General features: G+C 43.1%; 1 protein-coding gene across 2 annotated transcripts in view; it reads left to right on the top strand.

Moving 5' to 3' along the window:
- The window catches only part of CLSPN (claspin), a 29,707-nt gene extending 25,241 nt beyond the window's left edge, over positions 1–4,466 (top strand). The window contains exons 19-25 of one of the 2 annotated variants that reach the window (XM_053660714.1): positions 156–320; positions 425–546; positions 961–1,088; positions 1,434–1,539; positions 2,311–2,393; positions 2,637–2,816; positions 3,116–4,466. In XM_053660714.1, the coding sequence (XP_053516689.1) occupies positions 156–320; positions 425–546; positions 961–1,088; positions 1,434–1,539; positions 2,311–2,393; positions 2,637–2,816; positions 3,116–3,226 (895 nt within the window). In that variant the 3' untranslated portion in view covers positions 3,227–4,466. The remainder of the gene's footprint in view (positions 1–155; positions 321–424; positions 547–960; positions 1,089–1,433; positions 1,540–2,310; positions 2,394–2,636; positions 2,817–3,115) is intronic. The other variant, XM_053660715.1, reaches the window with a different exon arrangement.
- Positions 4,467–27,410: the final 22,944 nt, after the last annotated feature.

Raw genomic sequence — 27,410 nt, forward strand, 5'->3', positions numbered from 1 at the left:
TGGCTGGAGATGAAACCCGCAACCTTGACCCATCAACCTTGGCTTATTGGGACAATGCTTTAACCAACCGAACCACCCAGCCAGGGCCTCATTGCTTCCATATTCTGTGTGTATATCCATTGTTGCATCTTCTGTTCTTCCAAATTATTTTCCAGGAGATTGAAGAAATACCTGGAGGATGAGGCAGAGGTGTCAGGGAGTGATGTGGGAAGTGAAGACGAGTATGACGGTGAAGAGATTAATGAATATGAAGAGGAAGTAATTGATGAAGTCCTTCCTTCTGACGAGGAGCTGCAGAATCAAGTCAAGAAAATACACATGTCAGTATCCCAACAAGCCCTTCTGAGTAATGGGGTGTATGTTCATGTGGCCACTATAACCAGCAAGAGTCGGCCTCGATTTGAACGCCGTACTTCTGTTGTAGGAAAACGATGTTGGATGATGACAAGCGACAGCTGCGTTTGTACCAAGAGAGGTACCTTGCTGATGGGGATCTGCACAGTGATGGTCCTGGACGAACGAGGAAATTCCGATGGAAAAACATAGGTAGCTCGGTCATCGCTGTTATTTATTTATTTATTAGATTTTATTAGAGAAAGGGGGAGGGAGGGAGGGAGAAAGAGAAGGAGAGAAACATTGATAAGTTGTCTGGCACACCCCCACTGTCAAACTGGCGACCCTTCACTTTGTGGGATGATACCCAACCCACCCAGCCATGCTGGTCGCCTTTAGAAGCAAATGATATAATGTGCATGTTTGTCCAGTTTAAAATAAGCAGTGGAAATCAAAACCATAGCAGGCTGTTAGGGAGGACCTGCCTGTAACCGTTATTTTCTATTAATGGAAGAGAAAAGTTTGTGTCAATATAAGGTAAGTGATAAAAGAGTTCATTCGCGTCTGTCCAGGCATCCTTTCCTACGGCAGTTGCAGAATGCTGATAGTCTGAACTCTTTGCTTTAGATGATGCTTCCCAGATGGACTTGTTCCACAGAGACTCCGATGAGGAACAGGTCGAGGAACAGCTTGACGAGACTGAAGCCAGATGGAGGAAGGAGCGAATTCAGCGAGAGCAGTGGCTTCGGGACCAGGTAGGAAGTTTGTGAGAAGTTCACTCTTTTGACACAGGTGTAAGAGGAGAGGACCCAGACACCTCTCCTGTCACAACGGTTTCAAAAGCTTGGGCAGCATACTGCTGTTCCTTTGAATCTTCGAAGTTTCTTTTGTGCTTTGAGAAGGTTTACCATGGGCATTTCTTCATGTTTGTCCCAAATCAATTTTTTCTTTCTTCTTCTTTTTTTTTTTGGACTAGAGCAGGAAAGGGGTGCAAAAAGGGAAACAAAGATATTGCAGGTACCTTAGCTTCACAATTGAGGCTATGCCAACTACTTGAGGGAATCGGGGGCTTCTGTTGATGCTCTGATCTTTATTTTCAGGCGCAGCAGGGAAAAATTGTAACTGAAGAAGAAGAAGAAATTGGGGAAGACAGTCAGTTTATGATGCTCGCCAAGAAAGTTACAGCCAAAGCGCTGCAGAAAAATGGTGAGCTCTTGGTTCCCCTCAGGGTCTGGTTCCCTGGGTTATTAGTGCTGGAGCCTTGGAGGTGACTCCAGCCTTTGGGGGCTGTTGCAGCTTAGTCATGGGCCTGTGTCTAATATTATCTTAAAGAGGTGTGGAGAGACGTTGTTCTTGGAGCAGAGTCTCTGGGCTGTGGGTGTTGCACTTACGAGCACGGGTAGCTGCGTTTGCCGTATGTTCTAAGACAGTTCAAAGGAGTGAATTCTGGATTTTGTATTTAGATGCCCAGGATTAAATACCTAAGTGTTAGAGCTGGAATTTGAACCTAGATGTGTCTACCTCCAGAGCTGGGGCTCTGAAACACTACTCCACGCTCATATCGTCCTTATTTTTTCTCATTACTGTTAATGATTGGTCAGTGAGTTCAACTTGGTTTCAGTCTTCTTGCAGCCACTTGCTGTAGTTTCAAGTAACCATTACAAAATAATCAGAGTTCCTGTGGCTTTAGTTTATTGGTTTAGTTAAAGGCTTCTAGGGGGAGGGATTTGGAGGAACAAGTATGAAGGACACTGGGATGAGAACTAGAGGGGGTGGAGGTGGGAGGGAGGTGGGGAGCACGGGGCGGGGTGGGCTGGGATGGGAGAAATAGACAGAAGACTGTACTTGAAAAATAAGTAAATAAAAAATTTAAAAAATAATATAATTAAAAAAAAAAGGCTTCTTAGCTTGTTTAGATTTAAAAGTATTCTACCCAGTTTTGCCCAGAACAAGCCTCTCTGTCTCTTTCCTTTTTAGCCACTCGTGCTGTGGTCATTCAAGAATCAGTGTCTTTACTCAGAAATCCTTTTGAAGCCATCAGACCAGGAAGTGCCCACCAGGTTGGTTGCAGACATTGTTAGCCGGACATCGTGATCTGCTGTGTTACAGAAGCCTGGGTCAAGCTTAAGGGCATACTCTCGCTAGGGGAGGGAGGTGGCTGTGGGAAACGGAGTAGATGGCAAAGGACCCTGCTGTTTCTCTTCTACTGAGCGAGGTGGGAATGTGTCCCCTCAGCAAGGGGGGGGGGTGGCAGGGCGGGCCGACTTCCTGTTCTTTCTTTGGCCCTTGGAATTTGGCACCAGTGCCTCTTCCTTCCTCAGCCGAAGACAGGCTCACTGCTAAACCAGCCCAAAGCTGTACTTCAGAAACTGGCTGCGCTCTCTGACCTCAACCCCAGTGCTCCCCGAAATTCAAGAAACTTTGTCTTCCATACGCTTTCTCCTGTCAAGGCTGACGCAGCAAAGGAATCAACTAAGCCTCAGGTAGGGGATTTGAGAACTGATGTGATGGCTTTCCAGAGCAGAATTTATTTATTTATTTATTTAATATTAATTTCCGGCTTAAAGGCTTATGCTTTGGTGTTAATCTTGTACTCCTCAATAAGGTACAAGGGGATTGCTACCCCTAGTAGGTGGTTAGTTTTGACACTTGCCTGGAAAGTTTCTATTGCTTTTTTCTCTCGTTAATCGTCTGTGATTTAACTTTGAGTTGCTGAAGAGCTAATTGAAAGTGAGCACTTGTGTGAGGGTCTAAAGCTGGCCTGACTCTCTCTGCTCTCTAGGTGAGGAGAAAGGGTCCATCCTTCATGAGAACTCCTTCGCCTAAGCGCCTCAAAACTGGTGATAGCACTTCAGGATTGAAGCAAAGCATCTTCAAGTTCTTGGAAAGCTAACTCCATCAGGGGTGCCAGCACCTGCTTTGAGAACTTTATGGCATTGAAGTTGGAATTGAAGCTCACGTAGATGATTCTTCCCATCCTTTGTAATCAATGCCTTAAGATTGCCAACAGAGATCCAGTTCTTTCCACTTCCTGACTCTGGACCTCTCTTTCCTTTCCTAGTATTATTTCCTGGGTTGGCCACTAACCTTAACTCTGCAGTATTTTCAACACTGACTCATGGGACACTTGGGTGAAGACTTCCTTCCTTCATGAAATACTTGATATTTTATCCTAACAGCTTGCTGGGTTGATAACTCTTTGTGAAAGCAGTGGTTAGAGGAGGGGGAGGAGGAGGAAAAAGTTGGCATTTCAGAAACTTACAGAAAGCAGTGGACGTCAATACCAGTGTGACTCCTTCGCACCCCTCGGATCAGTACCAGGAAGACCAGGACTCTACGAAAGACATAACTTAGACTAGAAGACCCAGGAACCAAACAGGTGGGCTGTTTATTAGTCTTGCCCCTTCCGTTTTCCTGTACGCCTCTTCCCGAGACAGCCCCCGAGTGTCCAGTTAACCTTTGCTTCCTTTGTAATAAGGACTCAGACCGGTACCCAAGTTAGAGAGACCTTGGCCCCAATTTTCTGGCATATGAGGATGCAGATAAAGTGTTATACCCAGTGTCTGTCCACATAACGTAGCCCGTGGGACAAGATCCCTCTCCTGGGACCAGATTCTCAATTTGAAACACTGTTGCTCAAGGGTCTCCCTTCTCCTCCTGACAGAAATATAACCATGATTTATTGCCTTCAACTGGGTGGCGTGCACTGACCCAGTCAGGCAGAGGGCAACTTAATAAATACTTCATTACTTACTTTGAGGGAAGACCATCATGGAGTGTAATCAAAAATTGTTAAGAGAATTGCCACCACTCCTGAGTTCCCCCTAAACTACCACGAGACGCTCGCATTTCAGACAGGTGTTTCTCAGGTGTTTTACCGCTGCTGCTTTGGGTAAAACGTCCGTGTGAATAGTGTGGTTTCAGTGTCGGGCTGGACCTGGGAAGGTGGATGAACTGTGCCGATTTTTTATTGACAGGTGGGGAACACGTGGTTTTCTCCAGTTGTTTCTAATACACAGATGCTGACTTTGACGGAATTTATATTTGTACATTTGTAATCTTGTAATGGGGGAAATGTATATGAAGATGTTTTAACCTGTATGTAGGTTTTCAATAAATCTCAGTGCCTTGAAGGCAGGAATTTCTGTCCAGATTGAGTGCTCATTTTTAGGTCCGTGCCTGTCTAATGTTGAGGAGCATCTTGTCCTCAGGGTGTCTCTGAGGGAAGCCCTCTGGGTCTCGAGTGAGAGGCTGTGCACTTGTCCTTCACTGGCCTCTCAACTTCAGTGAGTTGATAAGTTAACTTGCCAAATGGTTTGAGTTCAGTGCAGGTGAGGAGAGCTTACATGAATGGTACCTCTTTTTACAGCCCTATGGCAGCCATAGGCTCAAGATGAGAGTTATTACCCCTTTCAGGTCCTCCATTTATACCTGTAAAATGAGGGTGGTAATTCATGCCTGTCTGAGTTGTCGTGAAGCTTAAGTTGGAAAATGGATGTGAGTGCATTATGTCGTATAAATTGCCAGTGTCACAACTGCAGCACGCTTTCTAGACCACTTCCCGAAGGCCTGTAGTCTCCTAATGTTCTCCAACTTAACATCTTTAAAAACGTGATTTCCCCCCTAAAAACCTGCTCTTCCTCCGTGTTTCCTGTTTCATCCACATGCCCAGTCACTCAGGCTGCACACCTGAAGGCCATTCTTTTTCATTTCATTTTACTTCTTCAGATCTGAATTGAAAAGATTTTCTTTCGTTATTGTTGAGGTACAACATTATATTAGTTTCTCAGGTGTACAACAGAATGATTTTGTAAGTGAGCACACCGGAGCCTGTCCATGTGTTACCTTGATACATGACCCAGCAACGAGTGTTGAAGCAAACAGGTTTTTATTTACAGGATCCCAACTGCCGGGGGGGGGGGGGGGGCCTGGAAGCATTTCTGCTCCGAGCCCTCTTCTCCCACGAGACAGCACTTCTCTTGCTCCCCATCAGGCTGTGAACCAAAGACATGCCCAGAAGTTCCTGTATCCTTAACTGTTCTTACAGCCGCTGTGCAAACAGTTCTCCGTCCCCTCTGGAAGGTGCTCTGGTGGGTTTCAGAGTCGCCATCCTCTCGCAGCCGCTCTCTGCTTCAGGATCTGGGGTACGGTGCCCTCAGCCTCCACATAGTAGTTCAGGAAACACGTGCCATGTTACACTGGATCGTGGTGGAGCCCAGGAAGGCACACGTCCCAAGAGAGTGGCTTTTCTGGGGCCTTCAGAGAATCAGAAGTGTACATCCGGTCACAGTTCAGTTCCAAAGCATCTCCCGCGAATCCGTGCTTGGTCAGGCATGTTCCCACACAGCTCCATCAGCTCCTCCGAACACCCTTCCCTCGGCCCACGTGGCTGCCTTCCTCACTGCCCCAGGCCACATGGCCAAATCCTGACTCAGCCGGCATGGCTTCTACCTTACACACCAGCCCTCACGGTGAACTGCTTCACTACAAACTGCGCAGCTGCTTGCTGCTCCTAGTCTCAGATCTCACGACTGAATCCCCCCCTAATTCATGGCTCCTTCCTCGTGGCTGCCTTCTCAGAGGAGCCGATGTAACTCCTCTCACCGCAGGCAGCATGGCTGAATCCCCTTCTCTTCCAGCCCGCCCTCATTTTTAAATGCTGACCGGGAGCTTCCCAGGTTACCTCATATCCAGCCCCGCCTCCAATGGGCTACTTTTGCCAGTCCCCCTGTATCTTTTACCTTCTTTCAGCTGCCATCTTTAATCCAGGCAAGTGTCTTCCGTGACACATGGGCATCTGGTGGGCCACCTCCCCTGGCTCTGTCACAGTCACCGAATGTTCTGAAAGTCAGTAGACCTTTGGCCCAGTGTGTCAGCACAGCTATCAACTTGCCATAGTTACGCAAAGTATCTTAAGCTGTATCATTCTCTTCCTCCATCCCCCAACCGTGGGCTGTGGGGAATATTTTGGGGGGACCCACTTTGTACCCTGTTTCAATTTGATATTTGTATAAACTGTGGGATGATCACCACAATAAACCTAGTTAATATCTGTGACCTTACATACTTACAAAACATTTTTGCTTTTAAGATCTACTCCCTTAGTGACTTATTTTTTTAAGATTTTATATATATATTTTTTAGGGAGGGAGGGAGAGAGGGAGAGAAACATTCATCAGTTACCTCAGGCACCTGGCCTGCAACCCAGGCGTGTACCCTGACTGGTAATCAAACTGGTGGCCTTCTGGTTCACAGGCCGGCGCTCAATCCACTGAGCCACACCAGCCAGGACATGCAACTTCGATACTCCAACCATACCTGCCAGGGCCAAAGGTTATTTCTTTTTAGAGGGGAAGAGAAGAGAAAGAGAGAGGGAGAGGAACATTAGTGTGGGGTTGCCTCTCTCGTGTCCCCTGCTGGGACCTGGCCTGCAACCCAGGCATGTGCCCTGACGGGGAATCGAACCAGGATCCTTTGGTTGGCAGGCCTGCACTCAATCCACTGAGCTACACCAGCCAGGACCCAAAGGGGCATTCTTGATACTTCCTTTCTTATTCTCATAAACAATCTCTAAGTCCTGTAATTTCTGCTTTCAAAATACATCTTAATTTTTGTTTTTGTTTTTGTTTTAGAGCAAGGGGAAGGGAGGGAGAAAGGGAGAGAAACATCAATGTGCAAGAGACATTGATCGGTTGCCTCCCAGGGGCCACCAATCGAAATTCACGAGGAAGAGCTAAGCAATCGGGATGCCAGCTGAGCAATCCATGTGCATTGGGTCCATGCACACTGTGGAGGGAGGCAGCTAGAGTCCTTACTATTGGCCTGTTTTGTCGCCAGCGTGGCTAGCCAACAGGAGGCGCTGTGGTTTACAGATATTGTGTTGTGCATTACTGGGAGTTTCCAGCGCCTCCCCAGACTTCCTGCTTCCATATGTGGTGTCTCTGTGGCCCGGGTCCTTCATGAACTGTCCACACTCATTTCCTGCTCACTCCATCCCTGGGCCTAGGTCTGGCCCTGTTGTAATGGCCCTGCCTCCGGCCCTGTGCATCCACTCCTGTGTCTGTCCCCCTTGCACACATGCACCTTCTGTTTTTCCCTCGGTTTTAGCAGATTTTAAGATATATTTTAAGTGTCACCTCCTCTGAGATACCTTCCCTGGAGAACCCAACCCACGTGATCTCTCTCTCTTTTAATTCCTTTTCTTATTCATTCATTCATAGCAAAATTGAGAACTTCTCTTGTACACTCTGTATTCCCTAAGAACAAAGCTATGTCTCACATAGCCACGCTAACGTGATCTAATTAGGAAGTGTACAGTTAATATAGTATATACTCTTTTACTTGGCTCTTTTCATTCATTTAATACATTGTGGAAAGTTCCCTATCGCTTCCATGCTGTCTTCCCTGTTCTTGTTTTGCAATTACGTAACGCCGCTGCGCTGCGCCCCGTGCCCGCGACACATGTATTCAGCCGACATCCTGTGTTTGAACATGTAGGTAGTTTCCAGTATTTTGCAATTACAGATAATAAGGCAATGAATCCCCTTGTGTGTGCATGTTCATTTTGGTCAGGGTAAATTCTGGAAAGTGGGATTGCTGCGTCGGAAGACAAATACATACATGGCCTTGTTAAATATCGTCAAATCCCGCCCCCTCTCCAAGAGTTGGGCCGTGTTGGCTTCCCGACTGCAATGTATGCGCAGTCTCTCCAACAACATGTTGTAAGTTTTTGAGGTTTTTGCCAAGACGATGAATGAGAAAAGTTATCTCGGTGAGTTTTAATGTACATTTTTGTTCCTATAAATAAAATGGAACATCTTTTCATACATTTAAGGGTCATTTTTTTGGTTAATTATATTTTTATAGTTCTGCTGATTCTCCATAGCATTTATAAAATGTTTTGTACTCAAAATTTCAAAGCTTTTTTAAATATGAGGCTTAGTATTCTTTGTGGTATTTGCTACAGTTTTTTCCTGTTGCTTGTCTTTGATTTGCTTATGATGATTTTTTAAATTTACCATTCAAAACTTTTTTTATCAAGTCAGATTTATTAATCTTTTTATTGCATCTGGGTTTTGGGATCATAGAAAGTTTTCCTTTATACCACCATTAATAAAGAGTAATTCATCCATGCTTTTTTTCAGTACTTGTATGGTTTCATATATTACATTTAGATCACTGGTAAATTTGGAGTTTATTCTTGATTATGGTGTGGGAAATAGATCTAGTTTTATCTTGTACCAAATGACTGTCCAGTTGTTCCATTTATTTAAAAGTTCATATTTGCCCCATTGATTTGAGATAACACATTCTACATAGCACATTTACACATATAAAGTTGTGTGTATGTATAACTTATACACATATATTCATATATATTTATTTCTGTATTATTGTGGAGATAGGGACAGAATCTACTTCTAGATTTGAAGGAAGGTAGGACATAAATCATGCAAATATTTGAGGGAAAAGAATCGCAGATAGAAAAAACAGCATGTGCAAAGGCCCTGAGGCAGGGACAGACTTAGACGTGTTTGAGGAGAGGGAGACATAAGGGTAACTGGAGCTGGGACTGGAAGAGGAAGTGTATCACTAGGTGAAGCAGGCCAGAACCTGGTCACGTAGGGCCTTGCAGGCCATGATAAGGTTTTGGATTTCATTTTAGGAGTGATGGAAAATCGTTTAGGAAGAAAAGTAATGGCATCTGATTTACATTTTGAAGAGATAAGTCAGACTTCTGTGTCCGGAATATACTAACCAAGGAAAGAGGAAAAGCAGGAAGATGAGTTCCCAAGCTCTTAGCTCTATGTAAAACTGATAACTGGACTTCTAACGTGGTCTTGCCCTATAATGACTCTCTTGTGACACAGTTCTTATAACTGGACATTGGCCCCTTTCCCCCCTGTAACTGTCCACAGATGCTGCTCATCCGTGCAGTTTCCCAGTCTTTCTGCATTGCATCTGCGGGCCTCCCATCAGGTAATGGAAGCGTTGGCCTGACTTTCCACTTTTGTTACTATGGACTTGCTGCTCTCCCTAAGATACTTCGAACGTTCACTGCCTGATGTTAGCGAGCATCGCCTGGTCCAAGGTTCCTCATGACTCTCTTCCTGCTTACTGATATCTTCTGTAATCTCAGCGGTCTCTGTGACATCAGCAGTTTCTTCCGGCCATGACATCTTCTGCCACATACCAGTCTCTGCTCAGTGTCTTCACCCATTCAATGGCCTTGGTCTTTTCTCCCTCGTTTTCCATGCTCCTGCCCCGTGATGAGCACATCCAGTCTGCTTTAGCTCCGTCTGCACACCTGTTGAACATGAACTAGATGTGACAGCCAGTGCTAGATATTCTGGTATCTAGACTCACAATTCCTGTCCTGAGTCCAGTGGGAGTTGCAAACAAATGAGGAAGACACATATTTAATGAGAGGAGCACTGAGCATAATAAGGAAGTTGAAAAGGATTCCAAGAGGAGGTGATATTTACCTGAAACCTGAAAGATGAAAATGCTATGATCAGGAAAGAAACATAGAGGCAAGATGGAGGTAGAGTTTAGAATAGATTCAATACTATGAGGGAACCATGGCATGTTCGAGGAACTTAGAAAAATCAGTCCGAAGGGTGGGAAGTCTGAGGGATGGTATGATAAAATATTTCTATGACTTTTTACACTGTGGCCACCTTTTTTTCAGGATAAATTAATACCTGAAATGCGGTTCATTTTTGCCTTATGTCACTTGGGTTTCATCTGTGGAACTGCCAGAGCCCTTGGTGTGGCTTGAAATCATGGGGCACAGAGCCGATGTCTATCTTACCATCTTTCTTGTCCAGACCTACATCAATATTGCTCCCTATGAAGGGGAAGCCTTTGTTCTCTCTCACTAGGAAAACTTCACAAACCTCAAGGGTGTTTATTTATTTTTTTGTTCCAACTCTCTACCTGAACACACAGGACCTAAGTTAGCGTCCCTAGAGGCTGGGCTGGACACAGGTGGGGGTGTTTCTGGCCAGCGGTATACGAGCAACTTGCTCAAGTCGATCTAAGCATGGAAGTGAAATCAAAAGCCAGAAAGTCAGTTTAAGGACTCAACCTCAAGAAGCAAGGCAGAGGGGCAGAACCCACCAGTTTATGTAGGGATAAGGTGCTGGGATGGAGGCAAGGGAGCACTAGACTAGAACAAGGGATTTGGACGAGAGGGTGGGAGTAGGCCCTGGACGTTCTCCAGGAAATGCTTGGAGCAGCCCCAGAGACACTTTTACAGGGCACACATGGTCTCAGCTGTGAGTGAGGAAGGAGCTGCTAAGGGCTGAGCTGGTCCTTGAGGAGGTGTCCGTCTTTTCGGTGTAAACACATGTGAGAACAAAAATATTACAATGCTATCTGAGAAGTTCTATACTCGAGTCGTGTGCCAAGTGGGAGCAAGCCTTAGGGTTTGAATGAAAACTTCATAGGAGTGGCATTTGAAAGACTGGGAGGAGTTAGATGATTGGACAGAAGTAAGAAAAACCTAAGAAGAGCAAACCACGTGGACTGGAATTGATGTAAAAGAGCATCATGTTGTATTCAAGGATCTGAGGCTAGAATGTAGAGCCATAACTCACGTGGAGTATGCAGAAAGCATGTTCCGACCTCTTAGATACAAACTGGTAAAGGAGTCTGCCTGGAACAGGCAGGGCTAGGACTATTCACCACACCTGTGGCTTCAGGAGATCATTTTGTGCCATGTTGGTTAGCACTGAAATAGTAGTAGCTACAGAATCAGACCTGGGGGGCAGAACCCAGCAGCAGCCATCTCCAGATGGTGATAACAATGTCTCGTTAGGTTATTATCTGAGATGCATTAGCTCTCCAGCCATCAGTAAGATTTTTAGGGCTTTAGCATTTGCTCTGGGTTTACGGGATTCTGTAGATCTACCCAAGTAGGCTGACCTTCTGGACAAGGCTGGAGTCCTGGTGGTAGAAGTGGAGGGGCAATAGGGAATTTGAGCCTAATACACTAGTAAGAAGACAAATATTGGGAGGTCATGGCCGACTCTTGGTGGGCCTGTAGGTGCAGAGGGTTAAGCCAAGCTGCAGTGGCAAAACCAGTTCCAGACCCCAAGGGTGGTCTAATCGCCCCAAAAGGTGTAATGGGCTCACACAGGACCATTTCCAGACTTGGGCAGCACTGAGACTCTGAAGTAAAAATTCTTTAAAGTCTATGGCTAAATAGGCTGTGCTCATATTAACCACAGGACTTGCTGTGTTATCATGAGACACTGAGGCTTTGTCCTTTGGGTAATTTTTGAAGAATTTTGAGAAGCGACCAAACATGGAATTTATTTTTGGAATATGACTCTGGTGGTGATACAGAGGGTCTGGAAACTTGGAATCCTTCAGGAGGCATTTTGCCTTTCTATAAGCTACATATTAATGGTTTGAGTGGAGTCAATGACAGCGGGCGGGGGCATGGATATAGGGAATGCTGATTTACTCCTTTGTGAATTGTTTGTTCTCAAAAAGACGTGGTTTAAGACTTTTTGAAAAGGCAGTTGCATTCCATGTGCTCTGTCGCAGTTGAGCTTCCCCTATAAATGGAGAGATGGATTCTCTATATGTGTGTTCATCTTCCTCCTAAACCCTATTAAAATCCTTCTATTTGTTGGGTGATCCCCTTGACTATCATTAGGGTCTTCTTTTTCTCCTTTTGAATGTAAAACTTAGCTCTGTTACCTCCAGTTAGGATACTGAAAGTCAAACTCTCCCTCATCTTTTCCTCAGCATGAATAAAATCAGGTAACACATTTGGAATGAGGGATCAGGTGGACGGGACCGACAAAGACCCTGGTCCTGTAAGTGGAGCAAAGGGGCTACTTATGCTCCCAGTTAGGGAGACTAAGATGACTGAGAATGAAGATGCTTGACTACTTCAAAGTCTTGGCCAGGTGATGCAATAAGGAAAGAAAAACCTTTCACTGAGAATGAAGTTGGAGCAGATTGGGTTTCAAGAGATGATTTGGAAAGTTTGCATCAGGTGCACACACGGAGAGTCCGACAGCAAGTGTGGATGGCCACCCAGCAGCTCTTCACAGGTATCGTGTTTATACTAGATAATTCACACAAGAGAGGGCAGTGAGCTAAGCCCGGGGTTAACGTCAAGCTGCCTCCCTTTATGTTTAAAGGAAATCCATGTTGCTTTATGTAGTTATCAAATTTGATTGAACTCGGTCTATTTCTTTAACTGGCATCACCTCAAATGTCAGGTAGCTTTGTCTAAGGCAAATGCTCCCTCCCTCTCTCTCTCCCTTCCTTCGCTTTCAATATTATGGCTGCAACTTGTGTGCTGGTAAATGTAGGGCAGCGTTGGTAAGTGTGTCACACACACACCGTAGGTGCGCCTTGTTAAATTAAAGGGTGTTGGCTAGTCTGCTTCCAACCCACAGTGTAGGCAAGTTTTGTGTTCCCTAGTTCTACCCAAGAGTTAAACATCTTAATGTACCCTTCATTCACAAAATGAGACAAATATTCTATTTACATTCAAAGATGAAGTATTAGTCTAAAGTATATCTACATGGAACCTCTGACTCAAACATTCCCATCAAAATCTATTTTGTTACCCATACAAAACCAGAAAATAAACATATCTCCAGGGGTGGATGAATTGTTCCAATGATACTAAAATAACTGCAAAGATTAATTAATTTTGAAACAGCTGTGATGCTTTGAGGGACACTTAAATGTTCCATTTCGGGATGCTCAACCAAAAGCAAAAAGCATTTTAAGGGTGTTTCGGGATGCAAAACGTCAATCCTTGTCATGACTTACCTAGTACAGGGTCCTGGTAATCCCAAAACTTTGGAACACCACATCTTCAGTTCCCTACAGGGCAACTCCTACTTTCATAGGAAGAGCCTCTTCCTGCTGGGAACTGACATTTAATATGGTTTCAAGAGATCAGATGCACCCAAGGAAGACTTTGGTTGGGAATTGGATTCTGCAGCGCACACCAGTGGCTGCGATGCCTCCATTTCCCCAGCTGGGCTCTGGAGGAGCCGTTCACAGCAGCTCCCTGCACCTCCCTGCATCTCCCTGCATCTCCCTGCATCTCCATCCAGCTCCCTCACTGTGGCGGAACCATCTGCCTCCCGGGTGGGCCAGTTGGAAGTGTGATTCTGGGAGTCAGTCCTGGAACTCAGCCTAGAGTCTGTTTCTTTGGCCTCTTGATGATTCTGTGAGCTGCCCAAATCTGGTAATAAAACCCTTTCTTCTTAAAGTAAGTAGAATAGATTCTGTTACACAACTAAGCATATTAGTGTATCTGATAATTGCTCTTGTAGGGTTGACAACACAGGCCACCAGTTTCGGCTGAGACCCAACCAAATTGCAGAATAACAAGAACATAGGCATGAAGGGAAATGCTCCTGAGAGAGAGAGAGAGAGAGAGAGAGAGAGAGAGAGACAGCTCTAACTCATTTGACTGCATGTATTTAATCTTGTATGGCTGACAGTATGATTTGGGCATCTGAAGGATTATCTCTTCCATTTATTTCTTGTAAAATAAAGCCCCTAATGTGATTTAGACTACTGATCTTGAAAATATTTCACCCCAGAGGTATTCTGATAGCAGTCTAGTATCTTGATGGTGGTGTCTTATTTTGTAAAAGCATATAGTAAGCTCTGACAGTGTTTCTCCATCATCATCTTGAATTGTGCCCAAGATAATAAACATTTGTGTAGAGAATAAAATATTTTTCAGGCATAGAAAAAAGCCCCAACTACCTACATAAGTGCCTGTGTTCCACCTGTGAATCTGAAATTCTGGGACTAATGAAGGCCCAGGACCACTAGTTTTGAACAAAGTTTCAAATTCACCCTTAAATATAGTAAGTACTAGGACCGTTGTTTTAGAATACTGAGTAAATGTTAATTTTAGATTTTCAGTTCAATAACTTTCACTGGGCAGGTTAAACACTGTACCTCAAAAAGACGCCCCCCACCCCGAGAGGTAAAATTCTGATAATCTGTCCAACTAGCTGTTGAAATTCACAGCCAACAGTTTAAATATTCAAAACAAATTTTAAAAATTCAACTTTTACCCAGTCATCTTTTCCCAATCATTTTTATGAGCCTTTTTCTAGTCAGTATAACAGGAAAAATCATCTTGAGAAATCTGGAGCAATCTACAATCCTCTTCCATTTAATTTAACATTTATTGAATACTTAGTGTATACTAGTCCTTGTGCTAGGCTCCAGACATGAGATAAAATAAAATAAAATAAAACAAAAAAAATTAAATTAAATAAAAGGAGGAGGCCAGCCTCCAGGAGGAGAGATGGCCACCTAGACGCGCAGATTTGACACAATGTGCCAAGGCCTGTGACAAGGGTCAGCACGCATGGTGTTTAGGAGCATGAATCAGTGATTGTCGTTTTTGGTCTCAAGAAAGATTGTCATTCTTTTAAAACATTCCCTTAAAATGTTTTAAAATAATACAGATGCCTGGCTTCTGCTTGGAGGATTTCTAATGTATTGCTCGGAGATGTGTGGCCTGGGATTTCTAAAAGCTTCCTTGCTGATTCTAAAATGCAGCTATGCCGAGAATCCAGGTTCACAGTTGGCTCTTGGAGCAGGTGTTTTCTTGAGACAAGGCTTGAGGTAGATAAAGCAGATGTCACGGTTAAGCAGGATTAATCAGTCGATCTACATCACAGCCCAACAAGCCACTTGTTCAATTTATGGTTTTCCAAATTAACAAAGTTAATTGAAATGCAGAGTAGAGCCACAAGAAAGTTGTCCCCTCTAGTATTTTAGAGTGTGTAAAGTCGTTTCACATGGGTGATCTCCTTTGACTTTCTCAACAACTCTGTGGGAAGTGAAAGAAAATTGGAGGGGCTGTTTGCAAAACTGTGAAAGTGAAGTTGCAGTGCACAGGAAGGAGCTGTGCTACCTAGATTTCCCTGTGCAAGAGTGGGCTTTTTTTCCAGCAGCTGTTCTTATTCTTGGGATAGGTCAAGAAAATTCAAGTTAAAAAACTTTGGACTTGCGTCAAAAATAAAAGTGGAGACATCTGGAGAAAAGAATGATGGAAGGCCCTATACTTGGGTGGAGGTCAAAGGAAAGGCAATGATTTGGTGGCCAACAAGCAAGTGAAAGGGGTTGATGGGCCACGCCACCATGACTCCACAATAACAGTGAGCACTTGGGGAAATCAGCAGGTCATGTTGAAAACAACACATTCTGAGAAACAATGACAGATCCATTTCTTTGCAATTTGGATTAAACTCATAAAAATGAACAAAGGAGGCTGCTGAAAGAAATAGGGTTACAGGAAGAACCCGCAGAAAATGCAAACTTAGACTTTACTGAAGAGCATGCTCTTGGTTTAAAGATAAATACAAAAATGAAAATCCAGCTGGCAGTTCATGCCCTTTGCACAAGTAATGTAACCTTTTTGTTCATGGGTAAGAAATATATTTTTTGTTAGGGTATGGGTTAGCCTTTGTTTGTTATAACTTACTTGTCATAAAATAATCAGGCTCCTTTAAAAAAATATTAGGGTATGGGGTATGTTAGGGTATGGGTTAGCCTTTGTTTGTTATAACTTACTTGTCATAAAATAATCAGGCTCCTTTAAAAAAATATTAGGCCGCAGAATCATGCTAAGTCATCTGTCCAGGGAGAGCCTGAATTACCTAATTGGAAACAGGTGTTATAAGGGTGGTGATGTTAATACACATTAGCCGCACACCCTTTTAGGTTCATATGGAGGTGAATGGAATATTAAGTTTGAGACAAACCTATATGTCAAGAAAACAAAATAATTTGGGGTAGAACATAATTGAGAAAGAAAAATGGAAGCTAAAATTTCCTTCTTTTTTTTTTTTTATCTTGACAATCATTTGTTTCAGATGAATTGCTGCTCTGACATTTCTTCCCTGACCCCCACCCACCATCTGTCCAGTCTTCCAAAGACTGGGCTTGGTGACTCTCCTCTCTGCCCCCTTAACCCTTATGCTTAATACTTTTGGTGCTTAACTTTCTCAGTTGTGCTCGTGTTTATATCTCCTCAGAAGTCGAGCTTACTCTTTATAACTTATGACAAATATAATTGAATAATTAATTATTCAATTAAAAGCTTAGACTTTGCTCCACTTACCAGAAAGCTTAATATAATTCCTAGGGCCACAGACATGTTTGTCTAGTTTGCCATATAGCCCTGTACCTGGTCTGATCCTGTACGTAATAGACATTTAGAACAAGTCTGGTGGATAGAAGAACGAAGGAAGGAAGGAACAAACAAACACACAAAGATGAGCTTTTGGGGGATGTATTTCTCTCTAGTCCCAGCATTTAATGGTCTTCCTGGTCAGGAGCCAAGAAGCTAATGCTTTCACAGACCAGGCAGGTGACATAAATGTGTGAAGCTGCCCCTGTCTGCAGGCCTGATTTCCCCCTGGGCCTGGGCTTCATCCCCTTTCGTAGGATTTTATTAAATATTGGTTGAAAAATTAAATGTCTTGGTAATTTCTATTTGTATTCTTTGCTCAAGCTGTTCTTTCTCTATGCAATACTCTTTCTCCCTAACCTTCATTATTCCTCTTGATCACTTTTGGTGTATGCCTGTTCTACATATTATTGCTGAAATCTACCAGAAATGCTGCCATCCCTATCAAAGCTTTCTTCTTGCAAAGAAAGTAGCATGAAATAAAAGTTTAGAGCATGGACCAGACAGCCAGCTGTCTACTTCCAGCATCCATTGGCTATGGAGGATTTGGGGAAGTAACTCAATCTTTCTGCACTTCAGTTCACCCTTCTGTAATGGGGGTAATGATCATTTCTGTCTCATAATATCATTATTAGAATTAGATGAGTATGTTTTTTTAAAGCATATAGAACAGTGCCCGGCATGTATGAAGAGAAACATAAATATTTGTTAAAATAAGTTTTTATAAAATAAAATGAACTAGCAGTGAGCTCATCTTCTGTTTTCTTTCATGGGGGACTCCTGTGACAGTGTTTCTTACGGACCCTTCAGTATGTGCTGGTCACCCTGCTCCCAAAGTGCAATGGGATGGAAACAAAACAAACAAACCAGAAAACAATTCAGCGGAGCAGGAGTAAAAAGAATGCAAATGGGCCTCAGGAAGAAAGATTCTGCTTGGTCTTTCTCTTTCGCATTTTTTATTACCTAGTGGTACATGCAGGAATGGACAAAAGTAGGTATACAGTTGTTCATATGGAAAAAGACATGCAGGTTATGATAATTACAACAGCTTTTTTAACTCAAGAGGATGTCACAGTGCAACTGTAAGCCTTCTTTTGTCTATCCCTGAACTTATTTCATTGTTTGCGCTCAAACTCACCCCCTAGAATATGAGCTCCATGAAGACAAGCAGTTTGTTTTATTCACTGTCATATCCTCACTGCTCTATTGGGTACTTGTCAAGTATTTCTTGAGTGAAAAGAAATGAATGAAAAAGGCAGCAATTGTATCCTGAGCTGAGTTTTCATGGGTTTGGGGGACCTCAGTGTTTGAGGTTATCTCCTTGGACCAATATGTGGACTGGAGCTCCTTTTCTCTGTTCTTACAATATAATTACTATCTTTAACAGCACCACTCAAGTATAATAAAAACCCAATAAACCAAAGAGGCTGCAAGGGTATAATTTTACAGGCTTTGACATTTGTGTACATCAATGAAATCATCACAGCACACAAGATAGTGAATAGACCATGTCCGTTCCCCCCAGTGTTCCTGACCCTCCTCCTCAACGAACTGAAAGGGCCGATGCAGATTGCCGGGTGTAATCGGAAGTAGCTTAGGTTCTGAGAGCGCAGAGACTAGATGCTACAAATATTCATGCGTTCTTCAGGGAGCAGATGTGCAAAAGTACTGCACGAATCTGCCTTCCATTTTTCTCCCTTACAACATGGCCTCTGTAGGGAGTGTAACTGCCTAGACATTACTTCACTCAGGTTTAGACTCTGTTTATACAAACAAATGGAATAACAGATTGGTTGTTCTTTGGCAAGTGTCAGAAGCCAAATTACCCAATCTAACAGGAGGGATAGAAACAAGCATGGTTGATAAAATTATATGAAAACTGCCGAAGTGAAAAAAGAGATATGCTGTTGTCGACCTGGTGTGTGTCACGGTGCGATTGGTATTGACCCTAATATGCGATGTGATCTATTCAGAACTCAATTCTCTACAATAGCGAATGAGGGACCTGCTTCTCCAAGTTCCGAAATCTTTTCATCACATGCCATTGATAACCCACTGACCGAGTTATCAAAATGTGCCTCCTTCTCTCAGTTTAAAAGGAATCACTTCGTTCTGTGATTCCCAAGACGATTTGAGGGGAAAAGCCAGAGACGGATTCATAAACTGCCCTGGAGACACACTATAAACACAAAACAAAACCAGGCTTATGTCAGAGCAGGTGATGGAAAAGTTAGAAGACTTTAGGCCGGAAAAGTCTGCAACCCCAGATGGTCCCCGTCTAAGCAGCACTGTGCACAGGATGACATGGGGAAGCCAATGGCTGCTGGCATGTGGGAGTCATCTCTGTGAACTGAGGACACACAGGGGGCCGGTTCTGGATGGCATGCTACACCTGTCTTCTCGATAATACTTATAGCTCTGCTCCATCTTTCATTGGGGTTTCTTGATAAGCTCTGCAGACATACCACTGCGGCTTTCAGAGGAGATGTTAAACCCATTTTGGAGAGAGAAATCTTAAAATCTTGTGATAAAGGAAATGGTTGAGGGTCTCAAAGTGGATTGGAATAGAACAAAGACATTCTGGGAGACCTCTTTAAGTGAATATGGTATGTGGTTTGTTTTTTATTTTTATTAAAACCGATCCCTGTTTAAATTTAACTTAGAAATTAAACACTTAAAAGTGCTTACTAAGTGTGGGACAGTGTGCAAGGCATGAGGATGATGTAGAAATAAGTATAGACTAGTTCTGCATGAAAGGAATGTGTACTTAAGGAATAGAAAGCCGTCCATTCATAAATTATAAAAATGTAAGCATTGGTATAAGTAAATGTTCAGTGAGCATAGGAGAGGAGTTAATTTTGGTGGAATAATTGTGGGAGGCTTCATGGGAGAAATGGCAATAGAACAGCTCACTGGATTTTCGTAGAAGCACAAGGAAAACAGACCGAAGGAATAGCTGAAGGCAATGTACATGTATGCAAAAGTTTATGACAAACTTATAAGTTAGCAAATTGTCTGGGATCAGCAAGTAGTCTGGAGCGACTAGATTAGAGAGCCTTTGCGTGTGGCTGCGTGTAGATGAGTGTGAAGACTAAGAGACCAAGCCCTGGCTGGTGTAGCTCAGTGGATTGAGCACAGGCCTGCGAACCAGACAATCACGGTTCGATTCCCAGTCAGGGCACATGCCTGGGTTGCAGGCTGGTTCCCCGCAGGCCAGTTCCCTGCAGGCCAGTTCCCAGCAGGGGACGCACAAAGGGCAACCATACATTGATGTTTCTCTCCCTCTGTCCTTCCCTTCCCCTCTAAAGATAAATAAATAAAATCTTAAAAAAAAAAGACTAAGAGACCAGAGTGATTGTGGGAGGTCGGAAGGTCAGCCTAGGGGACGGGTTATGAAGACCTTGGAACTAAAAAAGTACATTTGTTTTCTAGTCTATAGAAAATGGGGCAGGGATGGGGGCCAGGTGGTGAATGTGAACACAGTAATTCTGGTGGAAATGTGGTCAGTGGTTTCAGGATGGGGGGACGGACAGAGAGGGCAGTCGAATGACGGTCATAATGAATCACCCGAATGATGAGGCCTGAAAGAAGACGAAGTTGGACGTGTCACACACAGGCTCTCTCGTACCTCTGATTAAATCCTGAGGGTCACAGAAGAAGAAACTTGACGATGATGCCGAGACCTTCAGCTGGTGCCTGATGAACAAAGATGCAATTAAATAAGAAAGGTCACAAACTTGGACAAGTGGGTACAAGACAGGAAGGAAGATAGTAACTTAGCTTTTGATGTTTGAAGCTTGGATGTGCACCTTTCAAAAGAAGGACAAAGTCAGTATGAAGGCAGAAATAGATCTCAGAAAAGACTCTGGTCTTCTCCTAAGGCTTGTAGGCCCTCGGGTAAGAGTGAAAGTGGAGGACCACGTAGCATATGTTCAATATTTCAAAGTAATAAATCGAGCTACAGACTGTTAAATAAAATACAGTCTGACCTCCTACTGTGACAGTATTGCCCACCTTGAAGGCCAGGTTTGAACCAGAATTCTGTGCCAACATGTGCTGGCAGTAGCTTAGGAAGGGCCCCCCATGCCCGTTTCTTCCCACCCGGCCCTGTCCATGCAGGGCACGGCCGCAGGTGCGCTTCTGGGAGACCCCAGCATGCAAACTCCAGCCCTGTGCACACCCCGGCTGCCTGCCGGCCCCTTTCTCACAAACTACCAGTCCTTGGCCACCTCTGGGACCTGGGGTCCATTGTGCACAGCAGGAGTGTGGTCCCAAAGTCAAGAAGAAGACACTTGGGCCCGAGAAAGCAGACTCAGCAAGATTCAGATAAGGAATCCTGAGGTCCTGGGTGCCCCAAGTGTGGTTTGGATGGAAAGGTCCAGGCTCTGGGAGAGCGCATCCTGTTGGGACTGCCCACTACTCACCCTGTAGGGGACAGAGCAGGTGTCTCAAGTCTGGAGTTCAGAAGAGATTCCTCTTACCCTGGTCTAAAGGCGGTGGTGAGGAGAGAGTGAATGACATAGTGTGTGAGAGAGAACAGGGATGGAGAAATGGCACCTACACTTAAGAGGAAAATAACATGGAGCCTGAAGATAGAATGAGAGCAGAGACCAAGCTAGGATGTGCAGCAGACACTTCTAAGAAGTTGGTCAGAAGAAAGGGGCAGCTGGAGGAGGAGCTTATGGTGGATAAAGAATAAAGTTCTTAATTGTATTTAAAAATTAAAAATGCTTTTATTAGAGGTCAGCCGTTCTTGAAGTGTCCTATTCCAATTGTATAAGGTCACCAAAACAAGTTCAAGGTCTGAAAACAGAGTAATGCTTAGAACAAGGAGTGTAATTGATGCAGTCTAGATTGATAAGCACAAATAAGGGGGAAAATGTAAACGAGGCCAGAAATATAGAACTATTTTGTGAAAAAAGTCTATATTGACTACCATCTATGCCAACTTTCATGAATGAAGTTCGGGTATAGAAGAGAGCTTCTACGCAGGATAGAGTTTATGGCACTTCTGTCAATACCCTTCTGTTGATCTTTTCAGTGTTATTTTGCCTAATTTTATACATGAGTCAGGAGTGTCGGTGCCTCTGGGAAGGGGATATAGGCAAGTGTATTGGCTGAACCTAGCGCTGGGCTGTGTAGAGGTGTACTTTACACAGAAGAGTGTGAGGTACACCTCTGCATGGGCATCCACAGCCTCACTCAGTGTACTAGACAGATGAGAGTCCAATGTGTAATAACAAAAGACGCCAGAGAATCACCCATAGGAAATTGTATTCTAGTGACAAAGAAAACAAATCAGTGTAGCTGGGCCATGAGCCCAAAGATCCCAGGGTTTTAGTTTAGTTTTCCCCCTCTGTACTGTTTGAAAACTGGGAACAGATACTCTACTCACAGCCTTAACTTCTTCCTTTATCTATGTTGGACTGTGGGGTTGCCCTCCCTCAAAGCTCTGGAATCGATTGCTCCTGCAATTTCTTTCTTGGAAAGGTGAAATAATTAAAATGATGAAATCAGTGCTGGAGGAAAGAGCGGGGCGGGGTCTGGGACTCCACTGCCCACTTACACTTCCCGTCCCACTTCTGACTCTTTCAAAAGGCTCCTGAGTGTCTCTGGGTTGCAGAATTGGAAAATATTGGAACTAGATGATCTCCAAGATCCATTCCAAGTATTAAGCCCTGTGACTCCACCAAGTCAGGCACAGCTTTGCAGAGTAGGTCGTGCTGGAGTGGGCCTTTGAAGCTAGGCCGTATATTTGGATTAGCGGGTAAGAAGAGGGAAGATATTTCAAACAGAAAGAGGAGCATAATAAAGGGAATAGTGACAGAGATAACACTGGTGTCCTCAGCAGAGGATGTGTGGAATAATAAGAGACTTTTCTAACTGAACTGCAGGGACTGTGAGGTAGAGCAGTGGGAAATAAAATGTGAGTACTTGCTTTCCAAAGGAGGAAGGTGCTATTCCTGGAGACTTCGTCTAACTTAAAACTCAAATAATTCAAAACAAATTTTTCCAAAGAAGGAACGCATTTTTGGAACATTTACATTGATTGCTATTTTAGTGTACATTTGTGCTAAAGTTACTTTTTACATTTCCCCTCCCTTATTTTTCTGAGGGGCCCTTCCCAAATTCATGTTGGTGGTTGTTTGGTTTTGGTAGTGCTGTGTCCCATCTCATTTCTATTCCACAGTTATTGATTTTGGGCTTGTTTTGAACACTAACTTTAAGCAGTGCCATTTAATGAATTTGGACAACATCGCGAAAAGATTACAAAATGAGATTTGAAATGATAATCACAGTGCTTGTTCGGATCTCAACACCAAAAGTCACTTTCAGAAATCCTGATGCAAGAGATCAAGAGAGTTTCTTATATTCCTGACTCATTCCCATGTGAAATTCCTAAGTCATTCTTTCACGTCACAAATATTTTGGAACCTCTTGAAGCTGTAGACTGAAACATAAAAATTGAGTTACTTAGAGAGAGATAGTTTCTAAAAGCTTCAGTGTGAATGGGTTAGAGTTTCAGACTGAGATAAGGGAACACTTAAGTATTATTCAATAGCATCTTTTCCTGTTGACAAATACAATGGATGAGAATATGCTTTTAGATGGCGTGTTCTATTTTCTTACCAAAATATGTGAGTTATAACTGGGATTCTGTGGTGTGGAACAAAGATCAACTTGAATTAGGGAATTTAATGAAATGTAGAACAGTGGGGAATCCGTGCAAGGGGAGGTCAAGAGAACCCAAACGCTCACACTCTTTGTAGCACGTGCGATGTTTACTAAACCTGCCAATTATTGAATTTGTGTACACCCTGTGATAAAGTATGGTACAAAAATTCAGCTTCTGCCTTAGTCATCCATTCATGGCCACTCTATTAGCTTGAGATGTTAAAAGAAATATTTTAGTAACACCGCAAAAATTGCAGCCAACCATCTTTTCCAGGTTATGTGCAAAGTAACTAGTGACTAGGGAAAAATTTTTCAGTGAGAGAACTTCTAAGTGTGGTAACTATAACTTCTGATATAGGGAGAGGAAACGAAATTAAATTGCTGGGCTGTTAATGAATTTGGGGTTTATTTAGATGTTGTATCTTTTCTCCAGGAGGATGCACTGCATGTCATTTAGCACAGAAAAAAATAATAAGGGTTATTTTCATTGGGGCACAAATATTAAGAGAGATATTTGTGGATTGGAAAATGTATCCGCTGCCAACCAGGAGAAGGGTTTCTTTGAGGACAAGAAAGTGTCTTCTATGGAGAGGAGGTGAGGGAGAGATTTCATTCCAAGAGACTTTGCCATAGAAGAATAAGGATTTTTATCATTCAATGTTAGTTTGTTCATATTTCCCTAAAATAATTGTATGTCTTCGTGCCCCTTTCCTTGTTTATCTGGGTCACTTCTGTTTCAGGCAGAGCAAGCAGAAGGCTCATTCGGTGCTCTTTGTTGTTGCTGATTAAATAACGAATATTCTACAAAATATTGAAACATGTAAGAGGATCGCTGAATTCTTTATATATTATTTTCTTGAATTTTAAAAAATGTTGCTTATATTTCCTCAATTTGACACATGGATTCATCTTGCAGAGAGAGGTTCATTGTCACTCTGATTGTAACCCCAACTCACTAGCATTCAAGTTCTATGAGAGCCACAGTAGATTTTTTAAAAAATCAGAAAATCCCTGACCAGTGTGGCTCAGTGGGTCGGGTGTCATCCCATAAAGCAAAGGGTGGCCAGTTCGATTCCCGGTCAGGGCACGTGCCTGGGTTGCAGGTTTGGTCCCTGGTTAGGGTGAGTACAAGAGGCAACCGACTAATGTTTCTCTTACTCTTTCTTTCCCCTCCATTTCCCTCTCTTAAAAAACAAGACGACTTGCTTATTTTAGTTCTTTAGCTTTTCCACTTAGAACTTAGCCTTTTATTTATTTTTTCATTGAGGTTGCTTTCATTGGAATAATTTTACAGATCTAGGCAAAAAAAGATTCCAAATAACCTCATTTTTCACAGATGATTTTTGTCCCTGTCCAGCCAGGCCTCTGGTGCCCTGAGCTCTGGGCTGTGACTGTGAATTTGTCACGTCATTGTCCCCACTGCTTTTCCCTTCACACTCACCCCCTGTTAGGGATGCTCATTTCCAATGAGAAAGGCTGGGGGGGAGTCAGGAAAATATTTTCCTTGTAACCAAGGAGCAAATTGGCTTATACCCCCAAAACCTATGACACCTGAGCCCAGAGAAGGAGGCAAACACACCCCTGGGCTCATTTCATTTAAAAAAAAAGTCAGCAGTATTCATTTCACCTTGTTCCGCCAGACTGGAGGTAGCCCAGCCATGTTATTGAGGGCCCAGCTTGGGACCAGTGGGACAGTGAGATTTTAATCCTGTCCCCAGCACTTCCTGTCTAGGTAATGTTAAACCTAGTCTTTGGTGTTAAAAATAGGAAGGTCCACAGTCCTCCTTACAAAAATCGGGGCGTGTCATTCCTTACGATTAACAACAAGCTCCCCATCTCTACATCCCTATAAACGGAGCCTTCGCAACCACGCACTTCACCTTCACAAGAAAATGCACATCCACCAACAGGAAAAGAAAATCCTGGTATGGGAAAGACGAGTCAAGACCTAAAACAACTGGCCACATGAAAAAATGTCAAGTCTTACTTAAAAAAAACCAAAACAACAAAAAACAAAACCCGAACAGGAGAATGCAAAGTTTGGATAATCCCATTCAAGAGAGAACTATGGGATGTGGTCTATGTGTTATGACCAAATTCTAACAGAGAAAATCAGGAAGAACGGAAGGATAGAAGGGTATAGTTTTATGGTTGAATGTTGAACTTGTCTTAAGTTTAGATGAGATGGTTCCACGTGGTTAAGGAACTAAGGTTTAAGTTTTTACACTTAAAAACTCAGTCATATTTTGCCAGGAAATTACTGTATTATCTTGACAAAAATCTCATAACCTTAAAATCTATTTTTTAAATATCTTACTTATTTATTTATTTTTTAGAGAGAAGGGAAGGGAAGGAGAAAGAGTGGAAGAGAAACATCAATGTGTGGTTGCCTTTCATGTGTCCCCTACTGGGGACCTGGCCTGCAACCCAGGCATGTGCCCTGACTGGAGACCGAACCGGTAACCCTTTGCTTCACAGGCCTGTGCTCAATCCACTGAGCTACACCGGCCAGGGCTACAAAATACTTTCAAGTACACCCCCCCCGCATCCCCCATCTCTTTCATTCATACTTGTTCCTCAAAATAACCTTAAAATCTTAAATTGGAAATATTTGCTATTTCCTTGCCAGAACACTTAGCTTGATTATTGCATAAGTAATGGAACAATAAGTGATCGTGAAAACAAAATAAATGACTGAGACTGGGTTTTCCATTTTGATAATGGAAGGTAATACTTTCCATTAAATACTCCTGATGACTCTTCAGAAAAGCTCAAAAAGTTGACAAAAGTATGCTTTTTAAGAATATGTGTGAATTATTAGTACCTAATTTTTTTTGGTGCAACAGGAAAGGTTGAATTTACTCATATATTAAAAAAATTGTTTGAAGACAAAGCTTGGACATAATTATAAGAAACTTCCCTGGCTGGTGTAGCTCAGTGGATTGAGTGTGGGCCTGTGAGTTAAGGGATCGCAGTTCAATGCCCAGTCAGGGCACATGCCTGGATTGCAGGCCAGTTCCCAGCAGGGGATGCACAAGAGGCAACCATACATTGATATTTATCTCCCTCTCTCCTTCCCTTCCCCTCTAAAGATAAATGAATAAGATCTTTAAAAAGAAAGAAATTGGAAATAAAATCAGTATAGCCAGTTTTACCCAGTTCAACCAAATAAGTGGGGAAAAAATCACAGGTGTAATAAAAAAATAAATAATATTCCGAGAGTCAGATATCATTTTTACTGGTATTGGCTGCTGTTCTCTGTCCAGGACAGGTTTGTTAGGCTTCTGTTTTGGTCTGATGAGCCTCAGGCAGGGTTGCTCTTCTCTCAGCATTTCCTACAATAAATTAAAATCTGAAAACAAACAAAGCCAGAACCTAGAAATGAGAGTGTCTTATTTAAGCAACAGGAAAATATGGTCAGTGCTAGAGGAAAATGTTGATTTTTAAAAAATCAGTTTAATCCTTTTTCTCATGGATAAGGGTACCCAGTTGATTCAGCATGTGTTTTTCTCATTTAGTAATGAGCATTTTAATATCTGAATTACTTAGATTTATAAGAAGAATAATGTTCCCTGACATCTCATTTATTTTTGATGTGAGACTGTTTACTGAATTGCTTCATCCGGAACTGTGCGATCATAGACCAAGCATCTACTCAGAATTGGCTTCAACACCAAATTCCAGGTTCCAGAGAAAGGAGCTTGGTGTTTTGCGTTTTTCTCCTCCCAGAGTAATTAATATCTTAGTTCATGTTCACAACTCTTGACAGTAGGTATGGCAAGGGTTGTACTGTTCTCATTTCATAGATATGATAACCAAGGACCAAGGTAGTGGCCAAAAGTTCCTCCTTCGCATGGCTTCTCCCAAAGAGGAAAAGATGCTGATTTGTCCTTAGCCCAGTGGTTGGAATCAGCAGGGTTGGGCCTGGATCTGGTCTCGGAGATAACAGTGGTGTCAGGGACGGGGAGAGAGGCCAAATGCCACTGACCCTGAGCCTACGGGACTCTCATCCAGGTCTGTACTGGGCAACACCCTTTGCTTTGGGGTGAAGATACTGTTGAGAACTAAACGACAGAGCTTAGGGATGCAAACTCAACTGGCCAGCAGTCGCTCCCTAACTCCCCCTCCCCCCAGTTCCCACTAATGGACCTGTGGGCAGTCAGTGAGAAATAGGAAGGTTCCTTCCCGTCACTCACTC

The sequence above is a fragment of the Artibeus jamaicensis genome, unplaced genomic scaffold (genome assembly GCF_021234435.1).
Source record: "Artibeus jamaicensis isolate MK-2021 breed Jamaican fruit bat unplaced genomic scaffold, CSHL_Jam_final scaffold_847, whole genome shotgun sequence".
In the NCBI taxonomy this organism is placed as follows: Eukaryota; Metazoa; Chordata; class Mammalia; order Chiroptera; family Phyllostomidae; genus Artibeus; species Artibeus jamaicensis.